Source organism: Cydia fagiglandana, chromosome 12 (genome assembly GCF_963556715.1).
Source record: "Cydia fagiglandana chromosome 12, ilCydFagi1.1, whole genome shotgun sequence".
In the NCBI taxonomy this organism is placed as follows: Eukaryota; Metazoa; Arthropoda; class Insecta; order Lepidoptera; family Tortricidae; genus Cydia; species Cydia fagiglandana.
Window position 1 is genome coordinate 19643007 of NC_085943.1, and position 22741 is coordinate 19665747.

Below are 22741 nucleotides of genomic sequence, written 5' to 3' on the forward strand. Positions count from 1 at the left end.
GCAGCCGTCGGGCTCGGCTAATAGTATTCGGAGGCTTGTTCTAAAGCTCCAATACCAGCGTTCTACTTGTATCGCGGCCAATCAGAAGCACCTATATTTAAAACCATTGTGTACTGTTCAAATTATGCAACATCGCTCTCTCATCAGCCTCCATACAATAACCACCACTTTTGCACTTAACCGTTTCACCAAGAAAACTCCTGTAAACCAGTACCTATTGAAGAATACAACAAATCACTGTACATCGAAGCTTTTGAGTCGTCGAGATCCTGACCTCCACGGTGGCTACAACCAGCGTTACTGTTGCAGTATTGCGCTACATGGCCATGACACTGTAGTTGTAATCTTAGGGTTACAACTACATACAGTGTCATGCTATGGAACTTGCTAACTGTAATGTAAAATGACAAGAGTCACTAATAAGTTCATCATTTTTTTGACAATTTCAATATGGCGATTTGTTTACATAGCAAGTTCCATAGAATGACACTTGTCTTTATATGAATGAAGGTATCTATTGTGTTTAACAATATTGTGACAAATGTTATTGGATCTTAACTTGCTAACCGTACGTAATACGTTGTCATATTTGTATTGTTTTGTTTAATCAAGTGTAGAAATGTTTGTAATATATACACGTGAGTTGCTCCATCGTGAAGATCTTCAGTAAACGGCCTTATCTTATCATGTTTAAGCAGTCTGTGTCATATTATTTTTGTTATCAATATCAGTGTCTACCGCTTAAGAAGGTACTTGAAAAGGGTTGAGTTCTAAACCAACTTGGGTAACCTGTTCTCAGTTTATTGTTAGGTATATTTTGTTACATTTTCTGATTTTAAAAATATGATACTCGTCCAATATTTTCAGTAGACCTTGGAAAACAATAAAGACATACATACGATATAGACGCGTGATAAGAAATTTTGTAATAGATAATGAGCATTGTCAGATAGGTAGTATAATAAATAGCACACGACCGAGTACTTGTGTGACGGGCAAATGCAATGAAAATAAATCATGCGGAAATGACTATAATTCCGAAGGAAGACTCCAAGTCAAGAGGTCGTCGAATTGGCCTACATAACAAAGGCTAACAATGTCAAAAATAGTACCTTTTTATGGGTCTTTTTCGTGATTATATCCCTGTGTTTTATCCTCGTGCCACACGATAATTTAATTGATGAATTATTTTACTTTACTTACATTAGTAAAACGTATACCTACAAAATATGTAATTCGGCCATAGCCGTATACACATTATGATATAAGTATTTAGATAAATCAATTTTGGAATTAAGCTTTATTTATTGGTGTATATATCTACCTCTAAAAGCAACATAATAAAACTTCAAGATACTTACATGAACTATTAACTTTATTTCTAAAGACGATAATTAAAACAATAATAAGTACAATAAAATAGGTAATAATCTTAACCTAAAACCTAAGAAGGTTTGTACAATTTGCAGAAATGTTCTCGATTCTCTTGTGATGTAATAATAATAGAATTGAACATTATCATAATTATCACAGTACAATTATACTATTAAATAAGTATCATTAAATTTCACGGCAAACAAGTCAGAAACTGCCAGCGAGAAGATAAGCTTGTTTGTTATCTTCGTGACAGAATAAAAAATAGTAAGTACTAGGTACAGACTGAAGGTTCACTCTCTAACAAAACGCGTCTATTAGGTACGACAGATATGACCGAAAGGTGGCGCAAGCGCAGGTTATGAGCTGCCGTTTTATATGGCTATACTGTAAGTTCCTAAAATGAGCCACTTATTAGAGATGACGTTGTGAAAGATTTACCTATTGTTTGAAAAAACTTTTTAACAACTTATTGAAGTAAGGTGTTTTTAATGAGTATTTTAGGAATGCTAGCAGTTAGTTAGAAAAATGTATGTCGAGCGTTTCCATAATGCTAATCGACAGCCGGTCCGGGCTTCGAATATTACCTATCTAACACAAAAGGTCGGTTCTCATGCAACTGTTTATGGTACAATTTATCAATTTAGTTGGATCTTACGGATATTAACCGAGAAGAAAGTCTTTCAACAGTAACTCCCCAAAATCGCAAAAAATAAGATACAAAAAGTCACATATCAGCAGATTCAGACATCTTTAGGTATCAAAGTAATAAAATCCTACATGCATACGTATACGCCAGAAAACATGAATTTCCCCACAAACATCATCTAAATTAATTGAGGACCCAAACTTTCGTGTAATTAAATACGCAAGTACGGGTTAGCACTGATTGACTAGTACTAGCACGTTATCTTTTATGCGGATTAGCAAAGTAATATTTTAACTAACTAACTAACTAACTAACTATTTTGGCTCAGCGATCCAAAGAGAATCTTGGCCTCCGAAACGAGAGCGTGCCACCTTTCCCGATCCTGCGCAACTTCCTGCCAGTTACTGACGCGAAGCTGAAGCAGATCCGCCGCCACACTGTCTTCCCAGCGATACCTGGGCCGACCCACTGGACGGCTACCAGTCGGTCGTCCCAAGAACGCAAGTAATATTTTAGTTTTCATTAATTAAGCATTGTCAGAATCAGTTAAGAAAACTAATTATAAATGAAAATTATAGCTATCTACTACAATTTATGAAATTATAGGAACATTCAGTATGACCTAAGTACTAATAAAATCTATTTAGCTAACAAAGTGGTGGTTGATACCAAACCGTCTGTCAACGATAAAGCATTCGTTAAAATTTAAATGAATGGGATATCTAGGTTATTTTTGCTAGTATTTCTTAAGATGACCATCCACAGCAAAAAGATGAATAGTTGCATTAAAACACTCATGTAGGTACTTACGATTAATATCTAATAAAGTCTTATCATAATTTATCGATACAATTAAAGCTACAACTATTAATTTATGATTAGCTAGAATTACTGACTAACAACTCGTGAGTACCTACCGGTGAACTGGGGTTATTTTGAAACGCGGGGAAACATTGGTCATCGATTTTTGAGAAACGGGGTTGATTTTTGAACGCAAGTTTACCATATTCTTTACGAATTGCTAATAGTTTGAATTTGAGCTGTAATCTTAGAGTATTACAGCTTAGATTTATGCAGACCTGTTCGGTTTACTTTCTCTCCTTGAACATTAAAGGCAGGCCTCCTTTTATACTCTGCACGACGCCCGACTTGGGTTCCACTTTAGGCCTCCGCACGGTCTCTGGTGCCGGTGATACAGTAAACTTGGAGAGGATGGCCGCCAGCCCCGCCAAAGACTGCATCAAGCCCAGCCTCTCACCTGAAAATACGTAAAATTAATTAATATTAAAGAATAACTAAAGAAGAACAGTTTGTTTTCCTAGCTGATGGGTAAAACGGCAGTAAATGTTTACACAGAAAATTACTCACTTAATAGCAGAGGCGTAACTAGGGGGGGGTTGGAGGGGGCACGTGCCCCGGGCGCCGTCCAAGGGGGGGCGCCAAAATGAGCAAAAGACCTGTACCTCTCCGCCTTGCTAAAAGGCAGCAGGGAAACTTTTGTCAGTCATATTTACCACCACTGTGAAGTGTGAAATGCGGATGGTATTCTGGCCCACAGCGCAAAAGAGAAAGCCGATCTTTTACTCTTACTCTTTTTGCCTCGAACTCGACCTTGACAGACGACGGTAGCGCCCTACCGCCCACCATCCCGCAGTGCGAATACTCTATGCAAGAAACTTCCATCAAGGCGGGAGTTGCTATGCTTTCGTTTTATAAGGCGAGCGGGCCGAGTGCTTCAGAGTTGTGTCCCGTGTTAGCGCGTCTTTTCCGTTAGGGGTCTCCTGTCGAAGTTACCATCTTATGGACTCTCCAAGAGACTACCTATGCAAATGGATCGCTAGCCCTTTGTCCGGCAGGCGCATATGAGCCGTAGTAGACGGAACCTGGCCGCGTATCCAAGATGCCAATCGCTTACGCTCTGTAGCGATCGAAACGCAACTGTCACTGTCACACTAATAAGGAAGAGTGATAGAGAGACATAATGCTTTTCGTTATCGAAGCGATAGCGATTGTAACCTTGGCTAGGCCGGCTGCTTCAATAGCTGCTGCATATCTGTGACATGTTGTCTATCGACGACATTCATCGATATGCGGACGACAGTACTATACAAGGATGGCTAAAAAATAACTAAATTCCCGTTGCCAGGGAGGTTTTGGGTTTTGGGACTGAGCAACTTTTACTAAGGGAGTAACCCCGAAATCGCGAAAAAAAAGTTTACCCTCCCATAGAAAATGGACCAGCCAAAATGTAGGAAACAGCCAAATTTTTTTTCGCGACTTAGGGGTTGGACTAATAGTAAAAGTTGCTCAGTATAATCCAAAAACCTGCCTGGCAACGAAAATGCAGTTATTTTTTAGCCACCCTGTATACCTACAGGCTGGTCCAAACCTTGACGCCCATATTTTTTTTTAGAATCTTCGTCGTGGGTTATCAGAATATACCCCATGTACCAGATGTTAGCCGATTTTTCGTAGTTTTCGAGTCTTATAACTTTTGTTAAGAAATTCTGGGGTGAAGCTTTGCTTTGCTTTTCTGCCTTCTAATAATTGTTCGTGGTATTTGCACTGATAACTGAACTGGGCTGAACTGAAATAGCGATGGGGAAGTGACCCCATAAAATAATAGTAGAAATAACTGTGTCAGGTATCGAGGCATTCTATCCAGAGTTTCGGTGTGGGATCAGGACAATTTAATCCGATTCAATCCTACCATGACTCAAGTTTGCGCGTTTACCGCTAAGAAAACCTCATTTTTCAAGGCACAACCCTTCCCATGTCAGGGAGTATTGGGAGTAAGGTTTGCAATCCGGATCCGAAATGTATGAAATTATCCGGATCCACGGATCTTCTCATACATTTCAGATCCGTCGTGCAAACCCTAATTGGGAGCCTCGATCGGTGTTGACATATCCATTAGTGACGTCCAATAATTTCGTAGCCACCTTGCTGGGTAGGCTGCGCTCGTATCAAAAAAAACTCGGTGTGCTCAATAAAGGGAGGCCACCGCCATACTTTACTCTGGGGTAGACTGATCCCATATATTGAGTACTGCTGTCAACTTTGGACAGGAGCACCTGGATGCCACCTTGGGTCCTTCAAATCAGTCCAAAGCCGCGCTGTACCTATGAATAGAGATTTCCAAAAAAGAAGTTTATAAGTTTTAAAACGGTCGGCAACGCGCATGTAACACCCCTGGAGTGTAGACGTCCATAGGATGCGGTGACCGCTTACCATCAGGTGGGTCGTAAGCTTGTTGGCCACCGATGTACTAAAAAAACATAGGTACCTACACTGTATTTGTCTACATTAAAAGTAAACTTATTAAAGCAAAAAATAACCCTTTCGTTTCGTTAAGCAGGCCACTGACGAGCCTTCCAAATTGATGCCGTTACAATGGATTCATCCAAATGGACGGCATCTCAATATTAAACATTGTACGTTTTTGACATTCACGGACCGATTTTGGATTGCAGCCACGCTATTTGGACTGTTGGAAGGCTTGTCAGTGGCCACCTTACGTTCATTTCGTTTGGGGGGGGGGGGGGGGGGGCGAATTTGGTGTCTGCCCCGGGCGCCATATCCTCTAGCTACGCCCCTGCTTAATAGTTCGTTTTTAGAAAGAAGGTAAGCAATCTTGACGTGTCTTTTAGTTGAAAAACGCTTTTTAAAACTATTACTTATGAAAGCAGAAGAATATGAATGATCGTATTAGATTCATAATAAAATTGTTACATATTTGCCGGGACTTATTTATCTAAAACGTGTTTTTCAATAAAAAGACACATCACGATATTCACGATTGTTTACCTTATTTCTAATCCTACAAAAACGAATTATAGACAACGCTCAGCATTCACATTAGGCTTGCAATTACATTACAATAGGCAGTGAGGCATCAGTTAAAATCTCGGGCCGGCATGATAACCCTTATTATCAAAAATTAATTAGGCCAGCTATGAGACTGCGCCTGCCTCGCGCCTGCTGAATAAGGGCCGTAGATAAATGTAATTAATTAATTAATTAGGTAACTCACCGATGCATGCGCGAGGACCGACACCAAACGGCAAATAGATACTCTTCTGCACCGAATTAAACTCTTCTGGACTAAACCTCTCCGGCCGAAACTCTTCAGGATTATCGAAGTACTGAGGGTCCATATGCATAGCCTGTATAGGTACTAGAATGCGAACTCCTTCGTCTATGGTGATATCAGTCTCAGGGATAGTATATTTACGGGAACACTCCCTCATTAGGAATCCAAGCGATGGAAACATCCTCATGCCTTCTTTAAATGTCCAATCTAGATAAGTCATTTCTTTCACAGCTTCGTAACTGAGCTTGTTATTGTGCTCAGCAAGAACCCTGTCAATTTCCTCTTGTACTTTTTTCTGTACATCAGGGTTATAAGCCAATTGGTGTAAAGTAAAACTTGTAGCCGAAGACGACGTCTCAAAGCCAGCAGCGAAGAATATAAATACTTGAGCAGCCATCAACTCTTCATCCATTTCTAGACTAGCAATCTCTGGGGTACCGTCAGGTTTCATATGTTCTATCGATTCCCCTGTCATTAACCCTTTATTCTTACTTTCTATCAGAAGATCGATAAAGTCATGCCTGCTTGATGGTTCATATTTTCTTTCCTTTAAAATTGCACCTACCAGTCCTTTTATGTCTTTTTCTATCTGACCCATTGGTCTTAAAGGGTAGAACAGTCTGGGCATCATTTGTTTTAACATCGAAATAATAAAACGCTTGGCATCGATTTTAAAGATGCTAGCGCCTAGTTTTCGAAAAGCCGAATCTTCTTCGTTGAGCGAGTCAGCATCGATACCAAAGCCGCAGGCGCCAATGAAGTCAGTAGTGTATCGAGCCATGAGGTCACGGGCGTCAATGGTGCGGGCACCAGCGGCGGTAGCGAGTGCGCGCTCCTGCAGCCGCTCTGCTCGCTCCACGATCAACGGGAACATCGCCTTCAGCTTGCCGCTCGTGAACGCCGGCGTCATGCGCTGCCTCAACAAGCGCCACAGATCTCCATCCGCAAAAAACAGGTTCCGCATAATTGGCTCAATATATTTCCTATTAGGGGTAAGACCGCGCGGATAAAAGTGATAAAAATCGCTAACCAACAAACGCTTCACAATCTCTGGATCCCTTATTACGAGCTCTGGCCTAGTGGATCTAAAGAAGCCGACGATTCTCTCATTAGGATATTTCCAATACATTTCGACAGCTTTTTCGGTAACGCTTTTACGCATAAAATAGTTGTCGGCGTTGTTGCCAAAGAGTAGCACTGGTTTGTCTTGTTTAACACCTCGTTTTTCCCAGTAGTCAAATGTTCTGACATTATAAAAGTATAGCACAACGAGCACTATGAGAACTACAGCGATCGTGATCATTGCGTGGACCGAGCGAGTGCGCAATTCGAGTGAGACTAATACGAGGCAGGATGTTTTGGTACCTACTTATAATAATAACCGGTTGTATAATACGTAGTCGGCCTCATGTTGTTACCTACCGCTATTATCACTACAACTAGCACGTACTTAATTGTGTCAAATATACTCATCTATTTATAGACAATGCGTCATGGTAACAACTGGTGGTGATGGTTTTGTATTATGTTGACAGTTTTCTTAATCCACATATACAATTTATAAATTAGCTATATATGTATATTAGCTACATAGATAATTTTTAGGGTTCCGTACCCAAAGGGTAAAACGGGACCCTATTACTAAGACTCTGCTGTCCGTCCGTCCGTCCGTCCGTTTGTCACCAGGCTGTATCTCACGAACTGTGATAGCTAGACAGTTGAAATTTTCACAGATGATGTATTTCTGTTGCCGCTATAACAACAAATACTAAAAACAGAATAAAATAAAGATTTAAGTGGGGCTCCCATACAACAAACGTGATTTTTGACCGAAGTTAAACAACGTCGGACGGGGTCAGTACTTGGATGGGTGACCGTTTTTTTTTGCCTTTTTTTGCATTATGGTACGGAACCCTTCGTGCGCGAGTTCGACTCGCACTTGCCCGGTTTTTAAATTGTATTTGTGGAATTATCCTTAAATTTTAAAATTATTTTATTGATAGGTAAGCATATCAGTGATTTCTCACTGGTAGGGGTGATACTCGTACTTATGATAATTTAAGGATGACTCATGTTAGACCGGGTCGTGTCCGGGCCGGAGCTTCCGGCGCATCGTTTTCTATGGAAAGCATCACGTGATCGCCTGTCATTTCACAGAAAAGTAAGCTCCGGAAGGTTCGGCCCGGACACGGCCCGTTCTAACGTGAGTTGTCCTTTATCCTTTAATTTTTAAACTTACTGGCATGTTTACATTCTTTATAACCACAAAATTATAAACTCTTATCGAAAAACCAAATAAAAAACGGCCAAGTGCGAGTCGGACTCGCCCATGAAGGGTTCCGTAGCAGCAAGTAACATAATAAAATTGCGGTTTACGATATATGACAATTAAAAAAAACTACTTACTAGATCTCGTTCAAACTACTTCAAACCAATTTTCAGTCGAAGTTTGCGTGGTAATGTATATCATATATTTTTTTTAGTTTTATCATTCTCTTATTTTAGAAGTTACAGAGTGGGGGACACATTTTACCACTTTGGAAGTGTCTGTCGCGCAAACTATTCAGTTTATAAAAAAATGATAATATCATTTTTGAAGACCTATCCTATCTATCTAAATTTTTAAGCTTCAGTTCTAAGTATGGGGGACCCCCAAAATTTATTGTCTTTTTTTTAATTTTTGTGTGAAAATCTTAATGCGGTTCACAGAATACATCTTCTTACCTACCAAGTTTTAACAGTATAGTTCTTATAGTTTCGGAAAAAAGTGGCTGTGACATACGGACGGACAGACAGACAGACAGATATAACCCTAAAAATACCAGAGACTTGTTTTAATGTGAACTTTGTCTTTTTGTTGCGAACAGCACTGACATAAATTTAATGAGCATATCCCAAAGTAATGGTGCTAGCATTGGCTGTTAATTTAAAGGGTCTGTGCGGAAACAGAAGACTAGAAGATTCGAGAAATGTGTGGAGTCCAATATATTATAGAGAGGAGTCTCTTTCCACATACACTACTACAATTTTTGAAGTAAAAACTTCTTTAGCGGCGCTGAGCACTTTTTGAGGTAGAGAAAAAATGATAAACTCGAGACAGCGCGTAACGCGTAACGCGCTGACGTCATGTGCGACGGGCAATGTTATTCACCAAAGAACTTTAGTTATAACGTATCATAATCAGGTCAATTATTTAAAACTGGACTTTTATATTAAGCAATAAAACTCAATGTTCTAATCTTGTACGGGCTGAAATACGAGGATCTCACACTTTATATCACTCCAATATAAATAAAGCTACATCTTGATGTAATCGTTAATAAAAGTGAACTCTAGTACTGGTGAATAAAACTCAAAATATTCGAGTTTTTATTTTTTGGAATTTTTAGTTGGTTCGAGTCCCGGGCGAAGAAAGCGAGTTTTAGAAAATCTTTGAATGCAGTTTTGTTTCTTTTTAAAAATAAAGGAATGTCTCCTTTAAGTAAAATGAGCCAGCTTAAGGATTTAAGGTAGTTTCCCTCCAGGGCCCGACTTATCTTTCCACACTGTATAGTGATATATCAAACACGTGACATATCAGTTTGTGGTATTGTGTCTCCATTTATTGTACAGTCGCCATCAGATATATCGGAGCGGCCAAGGTGTTCACAATATCTGAACACGCGCTCTAACGCCCTGTCAATAGAGGTGTGTTCAGATATTTGTGAACACCTTGGCCACTCCGATATATCTGATGGCGACTGTACAGTAAAAATAATTCATAAAAACATATCGCACCTAAAAGCAGATATAATAATAATAACTTGCAAAAAACTGCCTTATTTCCTGAAACGTCCTAAACTACTATGCCTGTATCATACTTCGGACCTTTTTCAAATTAAACGTACCTAAGATTGTTTGTCACGATGACTAGGTAAGAAATTCCAAATATAGTAGTCTGAGACGACAATTATTATCTATTGGACTTTACACTTGACTAATTCTTGTTATATAAGCCTTGACTAATTTGAGCGCGGGGTTCACCTTAAAGATCGGCTACGTCAGCCATATCTCACGCTGTCACGTAGACAAAAACAACCATCATGAAAAATGAAAATGAAAAAAATTTAAAATGTTTATTTGTCAACAAAATTTGGCCAGCAGTGGGACACTCCTACAGGCTAATAAAAAAAAAAAATTGTCAACAAAGAGGGTACAGTTGTAAAGGTTGGAGTCTTCTAGTAAGAGAAGACCCCGCTCTTCCATCATATCCGTATAGATCAGGTTTCAATTTGAGAATAACATTAGTAGTAATGCAAGTTTGATTGATTATGTGAAAGTTTGTTTAGATTAAGTATATATCGAAGCTTTGGGTCACTATATTGTTATGAGTCGTTCGATTATTTTAAGCATTTTTTTTAAATTAGTCTGTTTTTAAAATAAAACTTCAGTGTATCACAGACATATTACAAAATAAAATGTGTGTTTGAACGTGTTTCAATAACGAGCTTCCCCTCATAATTGCGCACGTTACAGTACCTACCTAATGTCCGATTTGAAAAACGTGAGTACCTAGTGTTGATAAACTTAAACTACTCTGTTTCTATTGTACTTCAGACCTTTTTGAAACAAAAGGAAAGGTTCATTGTCACGATGATCGGGTATATTTTGACGACAGATTCCAAATAGCAGTCAGACGGGCCAATTAGGTAACTCGGGGACTTTACACTTGAATCATTTGTTAGTTAGGGACTTTAAGAACAAGGGGACAAAGACCAATAAAAAAACCGGACAAGTGCGAGTCGGACTCGCCCACCGAGGGTTCCGTACCTTTTAGTATTTGTTGTTATTGCGGCAACAGAAATACATCATCTGTGGATATTTCAACTGTCTAACTATCACGGTTCTTGAGATACAGCCTGGTGACAGACAGACGAACAGACAAACAGAAGACGGACGGTCGAGTTTTAATAATAGAGTCCCGTTTCATCCTTTAGGTACGGAAATTAGATAGTCGTTGAAAAAGTTCGTTTGAGGTATATCGAGGCAATTTGGATCATTATATTAAATTGTGAATCGCTTGTTTCGTGTGAAAAGAGCATAATTACGGTGACACTAGTAGTTTTATTGTAATTCGGACTTTTTTAGGGTTCCGTACCTCAAAAGGAAAAAACGGAACCCTTATAGGATCACTCGTGCGTCTGTCTGTCCGCCCGTCTGTCACAGCCAATTTGCTCCGAAACTACTGGACCAATTAAGTTGAAATTTGGTACACATATGTAAGTCTGTGACCCAAAGACGAATATGTAACGTCAACAAATGAATTTTAAACATAAGGGCTACTTTTGGGGGGTAAAAGATAAAATTTAAAAACAAAGTTTTGCAAACTATGTCGTGTTACATATCAAACGAAAGAGCTCATTGTGAGAATCTCAAATATATTTTTTTTATAAATTTACAATAAAAAATTTAGAAGTTATTCAAGAGATAAGACAAAAAATGACCATTCCCCCCCTCTATCTCCGAAACTATAGGGTCTAAAATTCTGAAAAAATTACTCATAATAGTCCTTTACCTAACGATGACAGGAAAACCTGTTAGAAATCTACAGTCAAGCGTGAGTCGGATTTAAGAACAAAAATGCGGTTTAGGTTTTTTAGGGACACAGCCGCAATTGTTTAAGTGAAACGTGATGTAGACAGCTATTTGCGAAGGCCCTAGGCCGATATCTGCATAAGGCCGAAGGCCCGAAGGGTCCCGAAGAGGTGTGCCATTCCGACTCACGCTTGAAGCTAACTTCAAGCATGAGTCGGAATGACGACAAAAAATACGACTATAGTTAGACCGTAAAAAGTCTGCAGCGATTTTGATAGCCCACGCAGTGCAAGTGTCATATTAAACGTCAAACTTCTATGAAATTATGACGTATTAATAACACTTACACTGCGTGGGCTATCATATCCGCTGCAGACTTTTATTGGTGTGACTATAGGCTGTATCTGGCACACAGCCGCATTGGTACAAGTGTAGTACTGATTGATTAGGTTACTATTGTTACGTGTTTTAAAAAGCACTAAACAGGGTGGCCAAAAATTAACTAAGTGTATTCCCGTTGCCAACGTGGACCGAACCCCGAAATTTGGCTGTTTCATACATTTTGGCTGGTCCGTTTTCTACGGGAGGATACATTTTTTTTCGCGATTTCGGGGTTGGGGTCCCATAGTAAAAGTTGTAAAGCTCAGTATAATCCGAAAACCTCCCCGGCTACGGGAATGCACTTATTTTTTGGCCACCCTGTAGGTATTATCTCTCTTCGGCCTTTTAAAACACTTGCGGAAGTTGTAGGAAGCGTGACTCGTCGGACGCTCCGAGCTATCAGCCCTAGGCGGAGCTCGGTCTTCAGTCTTCGCATTTGGACACCTTGTACTACTGTTCGGCATTTAATCTTCCTATCTAAGCTACTTTGCATAGTTGCAGAGATAATATAAGCCACCACGCCAGAAAACTTCATGTTACATCTGGTTTTTGATTGACCCATTCGGGTTTTTCAAGACGTTTCACTCACGTCACGTTTGATGTACAAAAAAAAATTGTGTGATGTACGGAACCCTTGAAACGCGAGTCCGAACTCGCACTTGACCAGTTTTTTTATATATAAAGCCGTTTCTGTCCAGGATACGTAGACAAGATGCCAATCATTCACGCTCCATAGCGTAGCGTAGTTATCTCTCTCTATCACTCTTCCAGATTAGTGGGAGAGAGACAGTTGCGTTTCGTTCGCACAGAGCGTTAACGATTGGCACATGGTCTACTCAGCCTGTCGACTCATACTCATATATTTTATTGCGTTTCATGTGTACAGAGGATCTTATAATATAAATACAGTCTCAACATGAACCCTGCAAGGGTATAGCAACATAAACTACCAAAACAATTTATATTAGGAGTAGGTATTTCTAAATAACTAAAACATCTAATTCTCACTTAAAAATCCTGTATACAATAATATGCTTCACTAATTAAAAAACGCTTTAATTGTAATTTAAATTTATGTATATTTGTTTCCACCTGTATTGTCTTAGGAATTTTGTTGAATATATTGACACACATGGCAAACGGACCAGAGTGGATCATTTTCATGTTGGAGTTAGGGCGGGCTAATCTAGTATTGGGTCGTAAGTTAGATGGACGGGCGCCGAGCTCCCTAAGATCTGTTTGCACTTCGTCTCTTCAGCGGTACCAAGGACATCCAGACGGTTCTCGGCCGTTTGGTACTCCAGAGAACGCCCTCCAGTCTGCTCGGTCGTCCGGACCCATTTGACCCATCCGGACTACGTCACACATCATAAGTAATTGATTAAGAAATTCCAAATGTGTATGTAGTAGTAGGTAGTCAGACGGGATAATTGCGTTATGAAATTTACACTTCAATCATTCGAGAGTTACATTAGCAGGTATAATCTGTCCGCTTTTCTAAGATCAAGTACGCCACATTAAATGTATGGCGAACTTGATCTTAGAAATCGGACAGGCCAAGCAAAGTCTATTTATTTAAAAGTGATTCGAGTTTAATTGATAACGTGAAAGTTAACGTGAAAGGCAGTAACGAGCATTTGAGAATATTCTTAAGATTGCTGCTAGTTAAGGCTAGCCAAGCATTTGACTCTGTTCTTCCCATATTTTGTTACAGTACATTGTAAGTCCTACTAGCAAAGGTTACTTACATTCAGAGTGCAACTCGATTGCCACTGATTTTGACATTCGTTTTGGGGGAGTACAAACAGTAACACTCTTAACTGTATATCGGTGGACTTTATTACAAAAGGCATAATAAAATAAAATAATTAAATAAATAATTAATTATTAAATAATTTTTTAGCTTGTAAGATTTTTCTATTGTATGTATGTTAGTTTGTAAGGTATGTATCTATGGGCCTTAGTTGCCTGATAATAAATGATATTTGATTTGATTTTGATTTGATAAGGTCCACCGGATAGTTAACAATGTGGGCGATGGTACCTAAACATAAAAATAATAATGATATAGAAATAGAAATGGTTTATTTGGTGTTGAAATACATGCTTAACCTAACCTCCGGCCTTGTGGACCGTGAAGTGCCGTACTACAAGCACTCGTCACCTGCGCCAGTTCTCGAAAATGGTCGTGCCACGCTCTATTGGGATCGATCTATCATCACTGACAGGACTATTGTAGCCAATAAGCCTGACATCGTGCTGATAGATCGATCGCAGCGCCGGGCCGTGCTCGTCGACGTCACCATCCCCCATGATGAGAATCTCGTGAAGGCCGAGAAGGACAAGTCCAGCAAGTACCTAGACTTACTTAGCTCACGACATAACCGCCATGTGGGATGTTGACTCGACGATCATTGTTCCTATAGTCGTGTCAGCGAACGGTCTCATAGCGAAGAGTCTCGACCAACACCTAGAGAGACTCTCGCTAGGTGGTTGGATCAAGGGTCAGATGCAGAAGGCGGTAATTTTGGACACGGCGCGTATAGTACGTCGATTCCTCAGTCTGCGGCCCTGACCACCGGCAGCTTGGGCCCTGCCCCGCTGCCGGCGGCACCCTAGGTTAGGTTTTTTATAATGTGTTTATAATTTTTTTTATTGTTTTGTAAGTGTTTTTATATTTTACTTTTATATTCATATTATAATTAACCTAACTTAAGACGAAAGATGAATAAAGAAAATAATAATATTAAAATACGATAAACAACATGCCACGCCTGATGACATCAGTAAAGCAAAGTTACATATTCCTATTATTCAACCAACGTAAAAAAATCCTTGGCGCTTGTTGGCCCAGCAAAGATATGATTTTACAAAACATTAAATTAAAATAACCTATGTTTTATTTATCTGATTTGACAATTCCAGCAGTGGACGAGAGTAGGCTGATGATGATGATGATGTTTTATTTATTTAATTCTAATTCAATATTTTTAGATAATTATATGTAATAATAGATAATTATATGCACAATATGCACATACACGTAATAAATAATTTACTATTATAGGTAGGTATATAATTTATAAATTATTTATATTCAGCGGAAAGTATATGAGTGGACAGTAAAATGAATGGAGTATCTCCCCCTAATCCTTGGTACAATTTTATGAATATTGTGTCAGTTTTGGAAACACTTATAGGTACAATTTTCTATTAAAAAGAAATTTGTTAAATTTGTGTTTTTGAAATATAATAGATATTTATTGTTTTGTTTGAAAAAATAATAACATTGTTTAATAACTTAGTTGCTCCATTTATTAGCTTTCAAAAAATATTATACGTTTCGGTCCGAATATTTGATGTCGAATAACTATCACACAGTAACAACTATCCACCTACACAGATTTGGTGAATTATGGCAGACGAATAACATTATATATTATGCAACCCCTATGTATTGTTATATCGCGCAACTTATAATCCCTTACCCCACCAAAATATTTAAAAATAAAGTACTTAACTACATCCAAGACTGACAAGCGTGAAACGCAAACACACACGCTCGAGCGTGTAACGAGCTCTGAAAAAGTTATGGGGGTCGATTCAAATGTATCAATTTGTAACGGTTTTTAATTAGTTTTGATTCAACACTGATGATGGTCTTGGTAATGCGCACGCATCTTGTGCACGACTTTCACTTCATTTCGCATGCATCAATCAGCGTGAGCGATATTTAGGATACGTATCAAACCCATGACAAATTGTCAAATCAGTTTCAGACCCAGGAAGCGTATTATGATAATAACAGGTTATGAATTTTACCTAGATTTGCTATGGCTATTATGATCTGTAGAGTCAGTCCAAGAAAAGTCTGCAGCGGCATTGATAGCCCACGCAGTGCACGTGTTATTCTTCTATGAAATTATGACGTATAAATGACACTTGCACTGCCTGGGCTACACTGAAATAGGAAAGCTATGGAAGTGAAACGTCAACGAAAAATGCGTGCCACTGTGACGTCATCCGGGCGCTAAACATGGCGGTTTTAGTGCTGCCCAAAAGATTTTTACTGTTACTAGGTTTTATCGATACATCGATAACTTTTGAACGGCTCATTTTATTTAAAATACTAAGTATGAATTATTTGTGGAGTTTATATTTTAGTAGGAAGTAAGTAAGTAAATATTCTTTATGAGGTTTACTCGGGTAATTCCGAATGTCGAAAACTGTCGGATAATTCCGAAAGGAGACTTTTATTATGATGGAATTAAAGGTGATTTAAATCTGAATTTCGGAACTATCCGACATTCGGTATTACCCGAATACAACCTATATTGTTATGTGAAAAGATACTTTGATTCAGTAAGATGTGTAATGTCGAATTACATAAAAAAAACTAACTGACAATGACATTTGGGGCGCTAAACATGGCGGATTTTCGGCCGCATTAAGTATTTACGTGTTTTCGTGAACCACTTTATGTACGTACTGAAATGCTGTCATCCTTTTTTGCTGTAGGTTACAGTGCTGACTAAAAACGAGATAGATAGATATTTATGTGTGTGCCGTCAAAATGGGTGCTATTTGTATAAGCAATTGTACGTATAGAACAATATGTCTTATCCCTATTATACAGGTCTATGGTGGGCTATCAAATCCGCTGCAGACGTTTCTTGGTCGGACTTTAGTCATTTTTTCAACTAGAAACGTGTCAAAATTAAAACTGACAGGTCATATCCATAATATCATAGTATAATCCGTAACAAATCCAGATCAAATCCTCCTTAAAAATCCTCTTCAAATCCTAGATCAGAATACGCCTCCTGGTCTTGTAGTTAACAAGCCTTTAACTCTCTAAGACCGAACTTTGCAAGCTCTAAACTCTTCAAGCTCTAACTCTTTTAAACACAAGCAGTCTTGGCCGTTTCATTATCTTCCCACTGACACATCCGTGAACTTGAGATAAGAATAGAAAGTACCTATAGAAACAGTACCGTACAATGGTGTTACTTTGCTCCCCGCTGGGTAACTATGCTCCAATTCATTAAAATGACTTAACGTCTAATACATTCAGAAATAATCTTTCTTTGTTATTATTTATATACTCAGATAAACGACATTGAATATAATAATATGTATTTTGAATTGCTACGTTAGTCATAAAATATTTTTTTCTTTTTTGGCGGGTCCTATTAATTTACAATATATGTCTCTACTACAATTTTAATTTATTTACAAAACACCAACAACATAAATGAACGATTGAAGTGCTTACAGCCAGCTAACTATGTCAGGCTATTTACTTTTGTACCTATAAACGTCGGTGCGAATAAATAAATCGCCATGTATTTTTAAGCTAAGTACTTTTCAGGAGACACAAATAACTGTGTATTTTCCTGTTTGTAATATAATTGTTGCACCTGTATTTTTTTTCTGATAGATCAATGATTTTTACATGATACTCGAGATGAAAATAAACAGTCTTTGTTGTAATTTTTTTACAAAATTATTATTTTAACCAAATTTTGCTACACATAGCGGCTTAAATTTGGTTCATTAAAATCGTCATGTGTGAAGTTTGTACACATAGCGATTTGTTGCCAAAGTAACATAGTACGAGAGATGATACATAGCGGATTTTAGGGTCTATGTCGGGTAATTAATTCTACAATAATAAATCAAGTGCAAGATTATCGCCATCACCCTCGACGGAAAACAAGGCATTTAATATCGTTATGTGCTATAAAATCACATAGCTATTTTTTTGTTCCTGTTCTGTTATTTTTTTGTACAAATGTTGTTCTGTGTTCACATAGCGGAAGTTTTATTTTCAAAACTAATTAAGATATAACAATAATATTTATGTGGGTCGCGGGAAATTTAAAAAGGAATTCAAATATGCCAAAATCAAAAAATTGGAAAAAAACACATAGCGATTTTTTTATTCGCACCGACGTAATTATATAGGTTATAATATGTTCTAATAATACAAGTAGGACCTGATATTTTTTACCATCGATTCCGTTGCCTAATTGAAAGAAAATAAATCGAATCATACTCAGTTTTAGACATATTTATTTCACTGTAATTAAACATGAAGAAAAATACATACATTTAATATAAGGCTTATTGTCTGTACCTACTAAAATATAGGTGAATAAATAGTTATTTGTTTTACAAGGGGGCAAAGTTGTTGTTTAACCGCTCGTGCTAATATTGATACCCGAGCAAGCGAAAGATTCCAAAATTGAACCACGAGCGTAGCGAGTGTTTCAAAAAATGGAATCTTGAGCGTTGCAAGGGTTTCAAAGCAAGAGGGTTAAACAAAATTTGCCCCCGAGTGAAACACAGAATTTTTCACCACACCAAACCGAAGCAAATATTAAATGTAAAATATCAAACAAAATCATAATAAATCAAATCCAAATTAATGTTATTACGAGTAAATACTTATCATCCAAAATCATCATTTAAAAGTCAATTCTACCAGCAAACATAAGAAAACAACTCCAAATTTGCATTTTATAACTTTGCCTCACATGTGAATAAAATGCAACTTTGCTATCAGTTTTTGAAGTGCAAAGTAAGCCTTTCCGAGCTGGTGTGGTGAAAAAGTATAAACACATGGGTGAAATTATACAACATTGTAACGCATTGGTTCAGAGAAGGGCAGCCAGTGGCGCAGTCTGGTAGGATGATAAATCAATGTACAGCTGAGACAAGGATAATGGCCGGTGGACGAGCTGTACAGTAAGCAACAGAAGTACTAGTGAATACTCAAACCAAGTATCTAAATTGAGCCCTAATGTAGAGAGAATAAGACTCATGATGATGGTTTACGTAGATACTTGTGATGTTGTTTGTATATTCTTGAGCCATTACTGCTATCATTTGTCAAATCTGAATGTTACAAGGAGTTTATTATTCACCGTTAATTGTCATGTCAATTACCATGCACCTACAAATGAAAATTCTAAAGCAACTAATAACAGTCAAACAAAATACATAGTGTAAATAAAATTGTTAGACCTCTTCCAGGCATTCAGCACTAGAAAACACTAGGAGAGTCATAAGTTAACTTTTATGAGCAGCGTTCGCTGTGGAGCGAAAGGCGCTTTATTTAGACATTTGTCTGGAATAAATCGCAATTTGCGAAGAAGCACGACCGTTGCCAGGGAACACGGGGTCTCGAGTGCGTTGCGAGGAAAACACACGGAGCTCAATTGCAAACTCGCATCGACATCCAAATTAATTTAAGTTTTATTTATTGACAGTAATCAAAACCCACTATTTATTTTGTTTATCACACTTTGCTTATAAGTTACCCATAAGTATAATTTACCTTACCTTTATTACCTATAAGTCGATGCATTGTTTATATTGTAAAAAAAAAGTATTGGTGCACAATACTTAGTGTTAAGCAAATAGGCACATTTTATTATTGAATATTGAAAAATCCATAAAACCATTATTTCGTTATCATCTCTACATAAATAGGTTACATATACCGTAAAATCAGATAAGTATAGTCCTACAATACAATTATGTTCCAGTTTTGAACGTTGATTATCAGCCAGCCTTTTTGATTTGTACTCGTCTACATTTTATTTTGTCGCGTTAACTATATATATTAGATACTCATAATAATTGGAAAAATATTGATACATTTATTTTACTGCAATTAAAATTTGGACCATAGTTGTAAGTTGTGGACTAAAGTTACCTGAGTTTAGGATATACGTCATTTTCTTTTAAGCAGAAATTGGCGGCATCTAACACAATACCTCCCCATATGTACCCTACTAACCTGGCTCAGTGCTCTGCCAATGTTTATATGACCTCTATACTCCCCGAATTTACATAACCTGCTTTATGATACTTTCTGCTTTGTCTGCTATATAAACTCAATTTCACAATATTTGCATAGAGTATTCCTTGTGAGTTTAAGGAATATGTTAACGGGTAAGTACGTATTAGTACAGATTTGTAAACTCTAGTTTATTATGTCATATGTTACTCGTATTTTACTGAAATTGGAAAAATTGTACACTAAAGATCAATATAAATAGACACAATGTACATAGAAAATGTTTATTGGCATTAATGTCAGAAACGTTACTGTAATCGTCAAGAAATAATAATCATAATAATAAATTTTAAACACCTCACACTATCAATAAATCAGCAATGACACAATTACAGAATTACAATTTGCTTAAGTACAAGTACGACGAATTTAATAAATCTTTGCATAATTCCCATCAAAATCCTTCTGTATCCAATCTACCCCTGAAGACAAGTTGACGCAATCTCTGTCTGTTTAAAAATACACCTCAAGGCATCACATTCATTCACCCAATTCGGCTTAAGCTTCATTCACTAGTATTGTCTTATCTCACCGAAACGTCTCTTCAAACTGAATTCTACCTTCTACCGTCGTATTAAGGTCTTCAATTCTTTGAACTAGTGCATCCGATGTTACCAATGCAATCGTTTATTCAAAGCCATAAGAAGGGCCCTCGTTTAAATTCTTCGGGGGTATTATCACACTTGGCGCTTTCGGTTATCACGGCTTAATGTGATATATTCTGGGGGTAATCTGAAACTGAAAGCGGCTCTTGGAAACATTTACTGGAAAATGAGAAAGCAAAGATGAGGAATTGACTTGATGAGTTCGAGGGCTTCGAATGGATTTGCTAATAGGGACGTTTGAGCAGCGAAAGATGTATGCTTTTGGAAAATATGTGTACATGGCGTCTAGTAGCCCAGCAGGTAGGCCGGAATTTTTAAACAGGGTACATGAGCTCGAACACTGACTCAGAATTAATTTTTCATCACACTTGCTCGTAAAACGTCGACTGTAAGTACCTGTGAAATTAGGCAGATTTAGTTATTACCTTTTTTTTTTCACAGTATCATGTAAAATATTGTGTGTGCCGCGGGCAGTACATGAATTAGGGCGCCTGTACACGGTGTTTTATGCGTCTCGTGTACATAGCGCGGAGGTGCGGCGGCGGTGCGGTGACGACGCGGAGGCGGTACCGTGTACACGAGCCCGTGCGGCGGCAGTGCGGTGTCGGAGCGAAGGCGGCACCGTGTACACGCGCCCTTACGAACTCGCTGTTAACTAAACCCTAGCCTTCGGCTTCGGGTTTCAATTCACACTCATTCGTAAATTCTTGTTTACCGCCTTAATACACAATATAGGTACTATTTCTGGACGCATGTTAGCATTTCAAAAGCTCCTTCAAATAATAAATCTTTATCCAATAAGCCTTCATCTCAGCAATTGATTAAAATCCGGCTAAGCTCACTCAGTATCGAGTTTGACTGTACAAAGCGTTGAAATGTCATTAATAAAAGTTTTTTTAGTAATTTGACGTTTATAGTAACGCTAACAGCTGCATCGTCGTCCGTTAGAGTTAGATCAAGAAAAGTCTGCAGCGATTTTGATAGCCCACGTAGTGCCAGTGTTATTAGGGTTCCGTACCCCAAAAGGAAAAAACGGAACCCTTATACCTATAGGATCACTCGTGCGTCTGTCTATCTGTCCGTCTGTCACAGCCTATTTTCTCGGAAACTGCTGGAGCAATTAAGTTGAAATTTGGTACACATATGTAAATTAGTGACCAAAAGATGGACATACATTTTTTTATTATTTTAAAACACATAGGTTCGAAGTTATTTAAAATAAAATACAAGCTAAAAATGACCATCCCCCCCCTTTATCTCCGAAACTTCTGGATCTAAAATTTTGAAAAAAATACACAAAATAGTTTTTTACCTATAGATGACTGGAAAACAAACGTGAGTTGGACTTATGTACGGAACCCTAGAAACGCGAGCCCGACTTGCACTTGGCCGGTTTTTTAAACGTCAAATGTTTATGAAACTATGACGTAGATATAATATAACACTTGCACTTGCACTGTGTGGGCTATAAAAATCGCTGCAGACTTTTCTTGGTCTAACTCTACCTAACTAATGGACAAGTTAGTGTTTATAATGAAGGCCACTGGGTCCTGCAGACATAATAGCGACTAGGGGAGAGCGGGGTTAAATGTGCCGGAGGTAAGTTGATCCGATGGGAATAGGAACGCAAGTAAACCATGGAGCGATTCGTATGATGTTTGTCGCGAAAAGTCAGACCACTATGCGCTTGCAGGAGCCGTTTTCGTTGCTTCCATTATAGTAGAATAGTAGTTATGGAAAATAAATAAAAAACGAGGGCACAACGAACCCCACGGATAATCACATTTTTGGTTTGGATTTTTTTTACTATCTGTTGATAGTACACAACAAATTATCATATATTTCGACGAACTGCAAAATACTCTTTTAGCGTGTGTGAACTGAGATTTAAATATTTGACGGATAAGTTATAAATTTTAGCAACGGAACAACCCGCCCCATAGCGGGGTTAGTTGTTCCGTTCCGACCTATCTCATAAAAAAAAATCTGGTAAAAAACTGTTTAACGATGCACAAAATAATATCGCTACTCAGAAAAGCAAATAATCATTATTTAATATAGCGCAACCCACATACCTTATTCACACCGTTTTCATAGATCAAATTTGTATTTTATGAAAATCGGCACGTTTAACCCCGCTCTCCCCTACTAAAGTGTAAAATTCTTTAAATTTGTTCATACCATATTGAGTTGAATAT

General features: G+C 38.0%; 1 protein-coding gene across 1 annotated transcript; it reads right to left on the reverse strand.

Moving 5' to 3' along the window:
* Positions 1 to 1357: 1357 nt before the first annotated feature.
* On the reverse strand, positions 1358 to 7478 carry LOC134669689 (cytochrome P450 6B2-like). Its single transcript, XM_063527365.1, has 2 exons — positions 6057 to 7478; positions 1358 to 3281 (listed from the first exon to the last, which is right to left on the reverse strand). The coding sequence occupies exons 1-2, from the start codon at positions 7417 to 7419 to the stop codon at positions 3112 to 3114; spliced, it is 1533 nt and encodes a 510-aa protein (XP_063383435.1). The 5' UTR covers positions 7420 to 7478; the 3' UTR covers positions 1358 to 3111.
* Between the last annotated feature and the right edge of the window lie 15263 nt (positions 7479 to 22741).